At 50.4% G+C, this 13,699-nt stretch overlaps 1 protein-coding gene across 8 annotated transcripts in view; it reads left to right on the top strand.

Moving 5' to 3' along the window:
* Positions 1–13,699, top strand: part of DMD (dystrophin) — a 3,148,630-nt gene that overhangs the window by 3,103,154 nt on the left and 31,777 nt on the right. For all 8 annotated transcript variants that reach the window (XM_029603105.1, XM_029603098.1, XM_029603099.1 and 5 more), the window contains 3 exons: positions 14–184; positions 12,787–13,030; positions 13,285–13,408. In XM_029603105.1, coding sequence (XP_029458965.1) covers positions 14–184; positions 12,787–13,030; positions 13,285–13,408 — 539 coding nt within the window. The remainder of the gene's footprint in view (positions 1–13; positions 185–12,786; positions 13,031–13,284; positions 13,409–13,699) is intronic.

Here is a 13,699-nt window from a genome sequence, read left to right as displayed (position 1 = left end):
TTTTGTCTCATAGAGATGATGAGCACCTGTTAATCCAGCACTACTGTCAGAGTCTGAAGCAAGAATCCCCACTGAGTCAACCCAGGAGCCAGCCCCGGAGCCCTGCCCAGATCCTTGTGTCCTTGGAGAGCGAGGAGCGAGGCGAGCTGGAGAGAATCCTGGCGGACCTGGAGGAGGAAAACAGGTCAGCCCATACTGAGTCCTCTGCATTATACTCCATAGATGACAATATCAGTACCGGTGTCCTGGTGCACACTCCATAGGTACAGAGATGATATACACTGTAGGGTGACACTCTCAGCACAGGTGCACACACCACAGGCACAGTGACTCTCTTAGGTGGCACTTTGGAGGCAAATATTGAGGGGAGGAGTAGCCTAGTGCTTGGAGCATTGGGCTACGAACCAAGGAAACCAGCATTCAAATCCCACTGCCACTCCTGGTGACCTTGGACAAGTCACTTTTATCCTTCATTGCCTTAGGTATAAACTTAGATTGTAAACCCTCTGGGGACAGGGAAATATCTACAATACCCGAATCTAATTCACCTTGAAGTGTCAAAGCTGAATGTAAATTAAAATAAATAGATAAAATAATACATAAATATTCTAGGAAACCCTTTAAAGAAGGCTGTCTGCATGCTATATCGCACAGAATGTAGTAACCTGGGAAACTATGGGCCATCAAATACTGCCCAGCTGAGACTCTTCCACTTTGCTTAGATAAACATAGAGCACCCATAAACAACCCAACTCTATTTCACACCCCTCACCCTCTGCCATTTTGTATCTAATCCTTCAGCACTTTTCCTAACAATATCATCCGTATCAATCCCATGTGTGCCCAGATTCTGAAAATGCCCTTGCCCCCACCTCCTCCTCTGGAAGGCCATTTCAGACCTTGTTGTTTTACTCTTGAAATGTTATAGATTTCGCAGTGCCTTCTTAGATGCCCAATACTGTCCTTCCACTGCTGTTAGTAGCCTCCACTCCCTATAGGTTATCCCTGTGTGCTACCCCCATGGCCTGTGTTGCCATTAATTCTTGCTTCTACTCCCCTTCACTTCTTATAAATTCGGATTATCTGAGATCAATATTCATTGCTGCTTAGCCAGATAAAATCCGACTTAATCCTACTAAGTGGCAGCCTCCGGCTCCGTTCAGCAGCCACTGTTCAGCTAGCTAACTGGTGGACGGAATGGGGCTGCAACAAGGAGGAGCTATTTATCCATATAACTTAGCCCTGCTATTAAGATTTTCAAAAGGATTTAAGAGCATAAACAGCCTTAGAAAATTGCCTGGAGAGGTGACTGAGCATATAAGTGTGTGCAAAATGAATTTGTTTGTACTTTTACACACAACCACAAAGAGGCGAATGGGTAGAATTTACACCCATATAATACATTTCCTAGCGTGTAGCCAGATGGACTCAGGACCAGTGGGTTATGCTCACCTGCCAGCAGACAGAGACAGAGTCAGACTTCAAAGCTGACATTACCCTAGATACACCGCTGCAGTGACCTTAGCCCTTCAGTATTACTCCGTCTCCAGCAGATTGTGGACATACCTCTCCCTATGGGAATTGCTGTACTTTTTGGAAGGAGAAATTCTACATTGCCTTTACGTTCCCAGATCAGTCCAGACTCCTTGAGTTTTGCCTCCCCACAAGCAGATGGAGACAGAGAAGTTTTGACCAACTCTGCCCTATACCCTGAGGTGCCACCTACAGTCCGTCAGTATTTCTCTGTCTCCAGCAGATGGTGGAGGTGCAACACCTACAGTCTGTAGCTAGTTAAAAAAAAAAAAAAAAATTGATAGAGTGGTTTTCCACAGTTTTTTCGTTGCTAATTCTTGATGTTAATGACAGGTTTTCTGTTCCTTTAAAAAAAAAAAAAAGAGGCATGTTCCTTTGTTTAGTCAGCCAGCAAGAGTACTTCTGTTCAGCCTCCCAGGGCGTTGGCAAGTCCTGAGGGGACCATCCCCCCTGGTATCGAGGCTCTGCTGCCAAGGGTTGAGAACCCTGCTTTCGGCACGGTCCCTACTTCGGGGTGATACCGGAGAGTCCGGCTCACTCACCCCAGGGCAGACAGGACCCATTTGTTGCTCCGGGGGCCGCAAACACTGTAAGTAGGACCGCAGCGGTGGAGTTCGGTGTCCATTCGCGTCGGGAACATTTTTTTTTTTTTAATTCAGTTTCTCCAGCGGCTTTGCTATGCCTCGTGGTGCGGCCTGCAAAGCATGTGGAGACGCGCGCGATGGGCTGTGTTCGGCCTGCCTTCCCAGAGGGGAAGGCACTTTGGTGGCTGCCGGGGAAGGTGTATCTCGGCCATGAAGGGGCTCTTTGGTGTCCAGGCGTTTGCGGCCTCAGCCGGTGGACCTGTTCCAGCTGAGTGCGCGAAAGGAGGCCATTTTGGCACGTTTCGCGCGGCAGCACGAACATCTGAGGGGGGAGGTTTTTCCCCTCCTCCTCTTTCTCCACAGACTATTGCCCTAGAAGGGGGCTGTCAGCCGAGCAAAGCCCCTGAGCTGACTGAGGAGGTCCCCGAGGGGGTTTCAGACTCTTCCTCCAATTCCTTTTCCTCTGATTTTGTCTTATTGCTCCATAAGACCTTTAAGGCTAGAAGAGCAGCTCGGAGGAAGTCAGGTGAGGGCCCCAAGGGTCGTGCATCTCAGGGGTCCAGTGACTCAGGAAGGCATGGAGTCAAAAGATCTCAGATTGCGTCGAGGGCAAGGGATCCGAAGGCGAAAAGACCGCTACGGACCCTATCCGCGAGAAGACTCCTCTGACGAGGACTCAGAGCAGGGCGCTCAGGCACCTGCCAGGGCGTCTCATCCAGGGACACATCCAGAGGAAGACCAGGATCGCGGAAGTTCTCCTGCTGTGGAAGGAAATGACCCAAAGGTGGCCCGTCTGTTCCGCAGGGATGAGTTGGGTCCATTAATTCCTGCCATTCTTGAAGAATTGGGCATTGAGACCCCTCTGGAAGATTCTCGGATGGGGGCTGTGGATCCCGTCATTGTGGGCCTGCGGGGTCCAACAAAATCATTTCCCTTTCATCTCTCTGTTACGGACTTGTTGTTCCGGGACTGGGATACCCCTGATCTCTGCTTGAAGGTCAGTAAGGCAATGGACAAGTTGTATCCTTTACCGGAGGAGGCCTTGGATCTTCTCCGCGTCCCTAAGGTGGATGTGGTGGTCTCAGCAGTCACAAAAAAGACTATTATCCCAGGGCAACGGCGCTCAAAGATTTCCAGGATCGTAAACTTGAGGTGCAGCTCAAGATTTAAGTTTCCTCGCTTGGTGTCCGGGCTGCCATGTGCAGTAGCTTCTCCTTATGGGCAGGTCTTCGCTGGGTTCAGCAGCTACAACATAGTACCGCTCTATCGGAGGAAGAAGCTGCGCAAGCGAGGCGTCTCGAAGCAGTGGTCGCTTACAGTGCGGCTGCCCTTTACGACCTTTTGCGCACTTCAGCCCGATCCATGGTTTCAGCAGTTTCCGCCCGCAGGCTTCTCTGGTTGAGAAATTGGTCGGCTGATGTTTCCTCCAAAGCTCAGTTGGGCTCTTTTTGGGAAAGACCTTGAGGACTTGATTCAATCCTTGGGTGAGAACAAGGTACACAGTCTGCCTAAAGATAGGCCAAAGACGGGCACATTTCCGGCTTGCCCGTATTCGCAGGGGAATCAGAGATTCCGTTCATCCCAGTCTTCTGGATCTTCCTTTTGACAACCATTGGGGAAGGCAACAGTCCTGGTCCCAGTCCTTTCGAGGCCGGCACTTTGGCAGACCAGCTGCTCAGCAGTCCTCCAGTGGACTCAAGTCCTCCCAATGATGTGAGGCCGGTCCATTCCTCGGTTGCCATTGGTGGGAGGCAGGCTGTCCCGATTTTAAGAGGAATGGGTCACTCTGACGTCCGACCAGTGGGTCCTCAATGTGATAAAGCAAGGTTATGCATTCGATTTTGCACGGTTCCTTCCAGATTGGTTTCTCATCTCCCAATGCTCGTACATTGAGAAGTGCCGAGCAGTAAAGGACACATTACAGCGTCTTCTCAACCTCGGGGCGATTGTAACAGTTCCGCTCGCGGAACAGCGGAGGGGACGTTACTCCATTTACTTCGTGGTGCCAAAGAAAGACGGCGCCTTCCGGCCCATTCTCGACTTAAAAAGAGTAAACAGACGCCTTCGCATTCCACGCTTTCGCATGGAAACTTTGAGATCCATCATCGCATCGGTGCGAAAGGAAGAGTTCCTGGCGTCTCTGGATCCTCACGGAAGCTTACCTGTATATCGGCAACTGGTCCGACCACCAGAAATTCCAAGGTTCGCCATCCTAGGACAACATTTCCAATTTTGTGCCCTGCCATTTGGCCTCGCCACGGCACCCAGGACTTTTACCAAAGTGATGATCGTTGTGGCGGCACAACTTCGGAAGGAAGGTTTCTTTGTTCATCCGTATCTAGACGATTGGCTGATTCGGGCAAAGTAGGATTGCTATGCCATGTGGCGGTTCATCGGGTGATACAATTATTGGAATCACTCGGATGGGTGGTCAACTTTGCCAAGAGTCAACTGATTCCTTCCCAGTCCTTGGAATTTCTAGGGGCCCGGTTCGATACACGGCTGGGCCAGGGTTTTTTAACAAAGGAGCGCATTGACAAGCTGCAGGGGCAGGTTCGGGATTTATTGGCAAGCACCCTTCCAAAGTCCGGGATTACTTGCGGGTCCTTGGATCGATGGCGTCAACCCTCGAGTTGGTTCCCTGGGCCTTTGCTCATATGAGGCCTCTGCAGTCAGCGTTGCTGTCCCGTTGGAGCCCGGTGTCAGAGCAATTCCATCTTCCTCTGCCTCTTACAGACTCTGCTTGTTCCAGTCTAGATTGGTGGCTCAACTTGGACAATTTGAGCCACGTGATTTCCCTGGAAGTCCCCGATTGGACCGTGGTCACTACGGATGCCAGTATCTCAGGCTGGGGAGCGGTGTATCAGGAGAAGTCTGTGCATGGCCAGTGGTCACAGGAGGAATCCCGGTGGTCGATCAATCGCCTGGAGACCAGAGCAGTGAGTTTGGCTCTGCAGGCCCTACAATTGAGGCTTCAAGGGAAGTCAGTCAGGATTCTGTCCAACAATGCGACCACAGTAGCTTACATCAATCGACAGGGAGGAACCAGGAGTCATCCGGTGGCGAGCGAGGCGCAGCAGTTGCTAATCTGGGCAGGACAACACTTGGTCAGCCTGGCGGCATTTCACATCGCAAAAGTCAACAATATTCAGGCCGACTTTCTCAGTCGCAACCGGCTCGATCCCGGGGAGTGGGAGCTTTCTCCAGAGGCATTCAACCTCATCTGCAAACGTTGGTCCAGACCCAGCATGGACCTGATGATAACGTTTCGCAATGCCAAGGCTCCTCGTTTCTTCAGTTGTCGCCGAGAGCCAGAAGCAGAGGCGTGGACACTGTGGTTCTCGCCTGGCCAAAGAACGTTCTCCTCTGTGTTTCCTCCATGGCCTCTCATTGGAAAGGTGCTGAGACGCATAGAATCTCACCCATCAGAGGTGGTTTTGGTGGCTCCAGAATGGCCGAGGCGTCCGTGGTTCGCAGATCTGGTCAATCTGGTGGTGGACGGACCCCTCCGGCTGCGAAAACTCTCAAACCTTCTTCAGGGGCCCGTTTGTTTAGAAGAGGCAGATCGCTTTTGTCTAGCGGCATGGCTTTTGAAAGGCAGCGTTTAAGGAGTAAGGGCTACTCTGATGCGGTTGTGGCTATCCTCTTGCGTCTAGGAAACACTCTACTTCTCTGGCCTATGCCAGAGTCTGGGGGATTTTTGAGTCATGGTGTATTGATCAGGGGGTGGCTCCCGCTGATCAATTCGATTTCACATATTTTGTCCTTTTTGCAGGCTGGTCTCTCTGAGGGCCTTTCCTGCAATTCATTACAGGTTCAGGTGGCAGCTCTTGGTTGCTTCCGCAGTAAGGTTGCCAGAGTAGCGTTGGCGGCACATCCAGGTGTGGCACGTTTTCTCTGAGGAACCAAACATTTGCATCCACCGGTCAGGAATCCTTGTCCGTCGTGGAGTTTGAACCTGGTTCTCAAGGCTCTGTGTGGGGCTTCCTTTGAGCCAGTGAAGAGGGCGACGCTAAAAGATCTTACGTTAAACGCTGTGTTTCTTGTAGCTATTTCCTCAGCTCGACGAGTGTTGGAGCTTCAGGCGTTATCCTGCAGGGAACCCTTTTTGAGGATTACAGACACGGGAATTTCTTTACGAACAGTTCCATCTTTTCTCCCAAAAGTTGTATCCTCTTTTCATTTGAATCAATCTGTAGAGCTCCCGTCCTTTACTGACTTGGATCGGGCCAATCCACAGTCTAGGGTCCTGAGGAAGAAGGACGTGCGTCGCATTCTATTGCGTTATTTGGAGGTTACTAACAGTTTCCGTATGTCGGACCATCTGTTGTGTTGTGGAGTGGCCCCACCCGGGGGCACAAGGCCTCCAGGGCTACGATTGCTCGCTGGTTGAAGGAAGCTATTGAGTCGGTGTATCTACTTCAAGATTGAATGCTCCCGGTTGGGCTACGAATGCATTCTACCCGTTCGCAGGCAACATCGTGGGCGGAATGTCAACAAGTTTCACCGCAAGAGATTTGTAGGGCAGCTACATGGAAGTCAATTCACACCTTTGCGAGGCATTACCGGTTGGATGTCCAGGCCCCAGGCTCTGGGGGGTTTGGTGAAGCGGTGATACGAGCGGGTCTCTCAAGGTCCCACCCTAACTAGAAGAGCTGTGGTATATCCCAGGAGTCTGGACTGATCCGGGTATGTACAGGGAAAGGAAAATTGGTTCTTACCTGCTAATTTTCATTCCTGTAGTACCACGGATCAGTCCAGAGTCCCACCCATTTTCAATGAGTCAGTTTGATCAGTGATTTCCTTTTCTACAGAATCATTTCCTTTTACATGCTCACAGGTTCTGTTTGTCTTGGTCTTAGTGAACAGGTTGCCTGCGGTTACAAGTTTTTTGTCCCCCGGTTTTTGCGGGACCATTGTTTTGTTATGAGAGTTTTATCTTGTTCTGCTTTGATACAGTTTAATACTGACGGACCATAGGTGGCACCTCAGGGCAGAGTCTGTCAAAACTTCTCTGTCTCCATCTGCTGGTGGGGAGGCAAAACCCAGGAGCCTGGACTGATCCATGGTACTACAGGAATGAAAATTAGCAGGTAAGAACCAATTTTCCTTTTAAATTAGAGAAAAAAAATTGAGCCTCGCTCTCCTGAGGTGATACCTAAAGGTCCCTCCCCCAGTTGTGAATTCCAGAGGCGATTTCCGCGATCCCTCAGAGGTATGCCTTGGTGCAGTAGCTGGTACCCAGTGTGGAATTTGCTGCTTAAGCAGCTGAAAGGCAGCGGGTGCGGCAATGACTGCCAAAGCACTCCCCCCCCCCCCCCCCCCCCACCAAGCCTGAGACAGTCTCTGTACTCAGCTGGTAAGCACTGACCCAGGTAAGTTTAAAAAAAAAAAAAAAGATTTACCTCCCGATTCAGAGACATTTGGAAGGGTCCTCCGGTCTCTTTGCTCGGCACACCATACCGACATCATTCCCAATCCCGTTGGGGTAAGGGGAAGTGGACATCTGAGCGGCCCCCTGGTGGGCTAGGCTTGGTTGGCACGCTGCATGGTAGGCCATGGTGGCGCCATCTTGCATGCGTCTTTGTGCGTGCCGTATTGCCCTCCATAGAACGTCGGTACATGCAGTGCATCGGCTCTGCATACATGCTGTGCGCATAACGTCTCATGCGTACATACGCGCACAACCGACTAAGCCAGAATACAGATAAAGCTGGGCACATGGGCTGTGTGTGCACCTCTCTGCATCCCGTCTAGGCGCATGAAATCTGTGCGCATAAAATTTTAAGTGCAAGCCGACAGAACACACAGTTACCGCCTCCAATGGCTCCAGCAGCCAAAACACATAAGGGCCTTTCTCTCTGCGCTGGTTGTCAAATTAGAGCTTCACAGTCTGACCTGGATTCCACCTTATGTCAGCACTGTGAGGAAGCCCAAAGTCTGGGGAGAATCAGGCTTTGCTAAGCCCGGCTCCTCCCATTCAGAGGATGTATTAGCCACAGCCTTAACTGGGAGTACCCCCAGGACTGGGTCATCCATGGGAATGGCACCTACCCTAGTACCTCCTGGGCTAGGCATGGATCTGGCTGCCTTCTCTTGGGTGGAATTTTTCCAGGGCCTTCAAGCCTTCGTATAGACGCAGGCTGGACGGAACCTCAGTCGGTAAGCCCTCCCTCTCCCAGTCCTATTGGCAGACCTAGAGGCATGCCTCACCTCACCAAGGGTATCCCTGGCAGGGACCCGGATGGCACAGATGAAGAGGAGTATACAGATTCCTTGGAAGATGGGGAAATTCCCTCTGGTTTAGAACTGTTTTGGACCATGTTATGGTTTTTCCATAGAGACAAATTGCTGGCTCTGGTTTCCCAGAGTTCCTGGGGGGCTCAATCTCTGACGGAACCAAAGAAGAACCTCTTTCTGATTTCCATATGGAAATCCTCTTGCTACTTCGCAGTACTGGAAGCCATCCCAGAATTGATTGACCTGGAATGGGATATCCCAGAAGCAAGTTTTAAAGAGGGATGAGCGTTGGAATCTCTATACCCACTGGATCCAGCAGTGAGAGAGCGTTTGCATTTCCCTAAAATTGATGCGCTGGTCTGTGCCATCTCTTAAGCGAACAACTATCCCAGTGGAAGGAGGCTTGGCCTTAAAAGATGCGCACGAAAGATGGATGGATTCCACTCTTAAACAGGCCTTTGATGCAGCATCAATGACCTTACAGAGTGCTTCTTCTTGTGCCCTGGTAGCTCATTCGTGCCTTCTCCTCTCTCAGGAGGTGGATGTCTCAGGGGTGAATTCCAGAGCACTTATGGAACCCGGTGCCGCTTTTTAGCTGATGCGGGCTCGGATCTAGTTCGTACTTCGGCCAGAGGAATGGCCTTTGTGGTGGTGGCCAGAAGACAGCCCTTTAAAGGATCACTCCTTTTTGGAAGCGAATTGGAAAAGTTGGCCAGTAAATGGGGTGAATCTCCAGCTCCCTGGCTACCAGAAAATAAGAGAAAGCAGATACAGTACTCCTCACCTATGAGGGGTCGATTCAGGGGCTACCAAGGCTTTTGTCCCTACAGAAACTCGACATTTCAGAGGTCTCGGCCGTTTTAGAGGTCTCAGTCCTTTTATAGTTGACAGCCCAAGAGAGGGACAGGATCGGGTTCAGGTTCGTTCCAAACCTACCAATGAAAATTTGCTGACCCACCCTCGGAACAAGGAGATAGGGGGTCGACTGTCCTTCTACCAGAGGTGGATTGAGATCTCTTCAGACAAATGGGTACTGGAGGTCATACGGGAAGGTTATGCGCTGGAATTCCACAGCACTCCTCTGCACATATTCATGATGTCTCTTTGCCACTCCCAGCACAAGAATCAGGTGGTATAATCCCAGTACCTGTGCCCCAGGAAAATATGGGGTGTTATTCCATCTATTTCATTGTACCCAAGAAGAAAGGGTCCTTTTGCCCCATTCTGGACATCGAGTGTCAACCGACATCTACAAGTGAATAATTTCCGCATGGAAACCCTACACTCCGTGATAATGGCTGTACAATCGGGAGAGTTCTTAACCTCCCTGGATCTATTCGAGATCTTCCTACGTATTCCAATACTTCAAGAACACCAATTTTTCCTATGCTTTGCGGTACTGGGTCACCATTTATCAGTTTCAGGCACTGCCTTTTGACCTAGCCACTACCCCAGAACATTTTCCAAGATTATGGTGGTCATAGCAGCAGCATTGAGAAAAGAGGGAATCCTGGTGCACCCGTACTTGGACTATTGGTTTATCCAGGCCAAGTTCATGGAAGAGAGTCTCCGGGTGACCAACAGGGTGATCTCCTTGCTTCAGGAACTCAGTTGAGTTGTAAACCTGGACAAAAGAAGTTTCAAGTCCTCCCAGTCCTTGGAATATTTAGGAGTCCAGTTCAACACCAAGTAGGGCAAGGTCTTCCTTCTGACCATGTGGATAAGGAAGTTGATGTCTTAAGTATGTCAGTTGATGAGTAGGATACGTCCGACGGTGTGGAGCTATTTCCAAGTTCTCGGTTTGTTGGCAGCAATTCTGGAGGTAGTGCTATGGGCGAGGGCACACATGCAACCACTTCAACGCTCACTACTGTCATGTTGGAACACGCAGCCTCAAGACTATTCGATTCACCTCTACTTACCGATGGGAGTATGCTCTTGGCTCCAGTGGTGGCTACAGGAAGCTCATGTGAGCAGGGGTATACCCCTGTCTTCTCTGAACTGGATAGTCCTCACAACAGACTCGACCCTCCAGGGCTGGGGAGCTCACTATCAGGAACTGACAGTCCAAGGAAGTCGGACCGAGGAAAAGGCCCTCTGGAACATCAACTGCCTGGAACCCTGGGCAGTCAGATTGGCATGTCTACAATTCTGCCACAGACTCCAGGGTCAAGCGGTCCGTGTAATGTCAGACAACGCAACGACGGTAGCCTACATCAACCACCTCGGTGAAACCAAGAGCCAGCATGTCTCACAGGAGATAGATCTCCTTATGGAATGGGCAGAAACACATCTACTGATGATCTCAGCCTCCCACATCGCAGGAAATGACAACGTCAGAGCAGGCTTTCTAAGCAGGGGGAGAGTCTGGATCCAGGAGAGTGGGTGTTGGCCAAAGCCTTTCAGCTGATAGTAAATCGCTGGGGTCTCCCATCCATCGACCTGCTGGCCACATCTCACAATGCAAAGGTTCCCCGATTCTTCAGTTGCAGAAGAGATCAGTAGTCCCTGGGGATTGATGCTCTCGTTCAGACCTGGCCGGAAGAAGAGTTACTATATGCCCTCCCTCCATGGCCTCTGCTAGACAGGGTCATTTGCAGAATTGAGCACCACAGGGGATTAGTCCTACTAGTAGCTCTAGATTGGCCCAAGCTTCCATGGTATGCAGACATGTGGAGACTCCTGGTGGAGACCCCCCCCCGCCCCGTGCCTCCCACCTCACAGGGACTTGATACAGCAGGGATTGGTCCTTCACGAGGATCTGACTCTATTCTGCCTTACGGTCTGGACCTTGAGAGGGCTCGCCTGATAAAGAGAGGATATTCATCAGCAGTAATCACCACTTTACTCTGCACTCGGAAGTTCTCTAATTCTCTAGAGTATGTGCGGGTCTGGAGAGTATTTGAGGCCTGGTGCAAGGAACGAAGTGTCCCCCCTCGGGCAGTCAAAATCCCACTAATTCTGGAATTTTTGCAGGATGGCTTGAATAAAGGTTTGACCCTTAACTCTTTGAAGGTCCAGGTAGTGGCTCGGACATAGCCCGTTTTCTGAAAGAAGTGAAACATCTCCGGCCACCCCTAAGCTGGAATCTTAAAACTAGTATTAGAATTTTTGGTAGGGCCCTCCTTTCGGCCATTGCACAGTCTTTCCTTGCATTTATTAACCTTGAAAACAGTGTTCCTGGTGGCTATATGATCGGTACGTCGTATCTCTGAACTACAGGCATTGTCCTGTAGGGAACCATTTCTCTGGATGACTCCAGGAGCGTTACAGCTTCATACCATTCCATCCTTCTTGTCCAAGGTAGTCTCGTAGTTTCATTTGAATCAATCTATTTTGTGCCATCCCTAGATAAGTACAAGGACGCGGAAGAATACTGCCTCCTCCGTCATTTGAATGTCAGTAAACATTTGGTGCTGTATCTTTTCAGAACCGGTTTGAAAGATGGACCGCCTGTTTGTCCTTCACGGTGGAAGGAAGCGGGGCATACCAGCTTCACAGGCTACCATAGCTTGCTGGATTAAGGAGGTGGTCACGGGAGACTATGTGGAGGCAGGGAAGCCATTACCTTATCAGGTTAAAGCTCATTCCATTAGGGCTCAGGCGGTCTCATGGGCGGAAGCTAGACTGCTGTCTCCCGTCAATGTCTGCCGAGCGGTGACGTGGTCCTCCTTGCACACCACCTTCAGGTTCTATCACCTGGACGTACAGGCCCAAGAGGATTCAGCCTTTGCAAGGACGGTGTTAACTCTACCGCGAGCAGCCTCCCGCCCCGATCGGGAGTAGCTTTTGTACATCCCATTGTCCTGAGTCCATCTGGCTACATGCTAGGAAATGGAGAAATTACTTACCTGATAATTTTGTTTTCCTTAGTGTAGACAGATGGACTCAGCATCCCGCCCACGGCAGCCCAAGAATGGGGCCAAGGATTCGCCCATGGAGTAGATATCGATTCCAAGAGATTACGAGTAAACTGTCATCCAATACCTAGATCAAGGCATCTATATTCTTACTGTGGTTCAGTGTTTGATTGGTTGAGTACAGTTACGGTTATCCGTTTTTTATCATATTTTAAATCAAGTTTTTTCAATAGTATGTCCATAGTGGCTTTTGAAGAGAATACTGAAGGGCTGAGGTCACTGCAGGAACATATGTAGGGTGATGTCAGCTTTGAAACCCATTGGTCCTGAGTCCATCTGTCTACACTAAGGAAAACGAAATTATCAGGTAAATAATTTCTCCTTTTTATTTGAAAAGGAGGTAATAAATACAGATAAATATGCACACAGGCACATGTACACTCATGTACACAGACATGTACTCTCACACACACATGCACATATAAATGCTCTTCTGGGTCATGCAGCATATCCCTCTGCTGTCCAGAGCTGAGAACCTGCTGAGCCTGTATCTCTGTGCTTCACACTAGAAACCTGCAGTCAGAATACGACCGACTCAAGGAGCAGCACGACCACAAGGGACTCTCCCCGTTGCCCTCTCCACCCGAGATGCTGCCCATCTCCCCCCAGAGCCCGCGGGATGCCGAGCTGATTGCTGAGGCCAAGCTGCTGCGCCAGCACAAGGGCCGACTGGAAGCCCGCATGCAGATCCTGGAGGACCATAACAAGCAGCTGGAGTCACAGCTGCACAGACTCAGGCAGCTCCTGGAGCAGGTGAGGCCCCAAGCAGAGCCTTGAGCAATGTACCTTAATCTTGCTGTCCCCCCGTGTTAGAATCCAGCAAAGGGCAACCAGACAGCAGTTAAACCAAGTGATGAATCAAGATCTGAAACTTTTTTTTTTTTCTTTTTTTCACCAGCACAGAGGATGGGCTCTTGGGTCTCGGGATTCTTACTGTAAGCCTCCTCTTCAGTTTGTATTGCTTTGAAACTTCACCTTTTTTTTTTTCCCTCTTACTGCTGTTGTAGCCCCAGGCAGAGGCCAAAGTGAATGGTACAACACTTTCATCTCCTCCTACGTCTCTGCAGAGGTCAGACAGCAGCCAGCCGTTGCTGCTTCGAGTGGTTGGCAGCCAGACTTCAGAAAGCATGGGTAAGATTGAAGCATGGGTGCTGAGGTGCCAAGAGTGTCGGGATGACACTGTGTTTGTGATACCAGCTAGAGAGGGGTCTGAGAGAGTGATGTTGGGTGGCATCAGCTAGGGAAACAAGAGAGTGTGCCACCAGCCAGAGAGACATCTGAGCTAGTAGCATCAGCTACAGAACAAGCTTGCACTTAGGCATAGGCAATGTAGTCACCTGCCTTCCGCAATGCTGCTGTCTCTTGAGCTGAACTCCTGGAGGAAAACTCAGTGCGGGGCACTCACAGGCCCTGCAGCAGGCC

The sequence above is a fragment of the Rhinatrema bivittatum genome, chromosome 5 (assembly GCF_901001135.1).
Source record: "Rhinatrema bivittatum chromosome 5, aRhiBiv1.1, whole genome shotgun sequence".
NCBI classification, from domain to species: domain Eukaryota; kingdom Metazoa; phylum Chordata; class Amphibia; order Gymnophiona; family Rhinatrematidae; genus Rhinatrema; species Rhinatrema bivittatum.
Note: the sequence above shows the minus strand (reverse complement) of the source record. Positions and strands in the feature narration are given on the sequence as shown.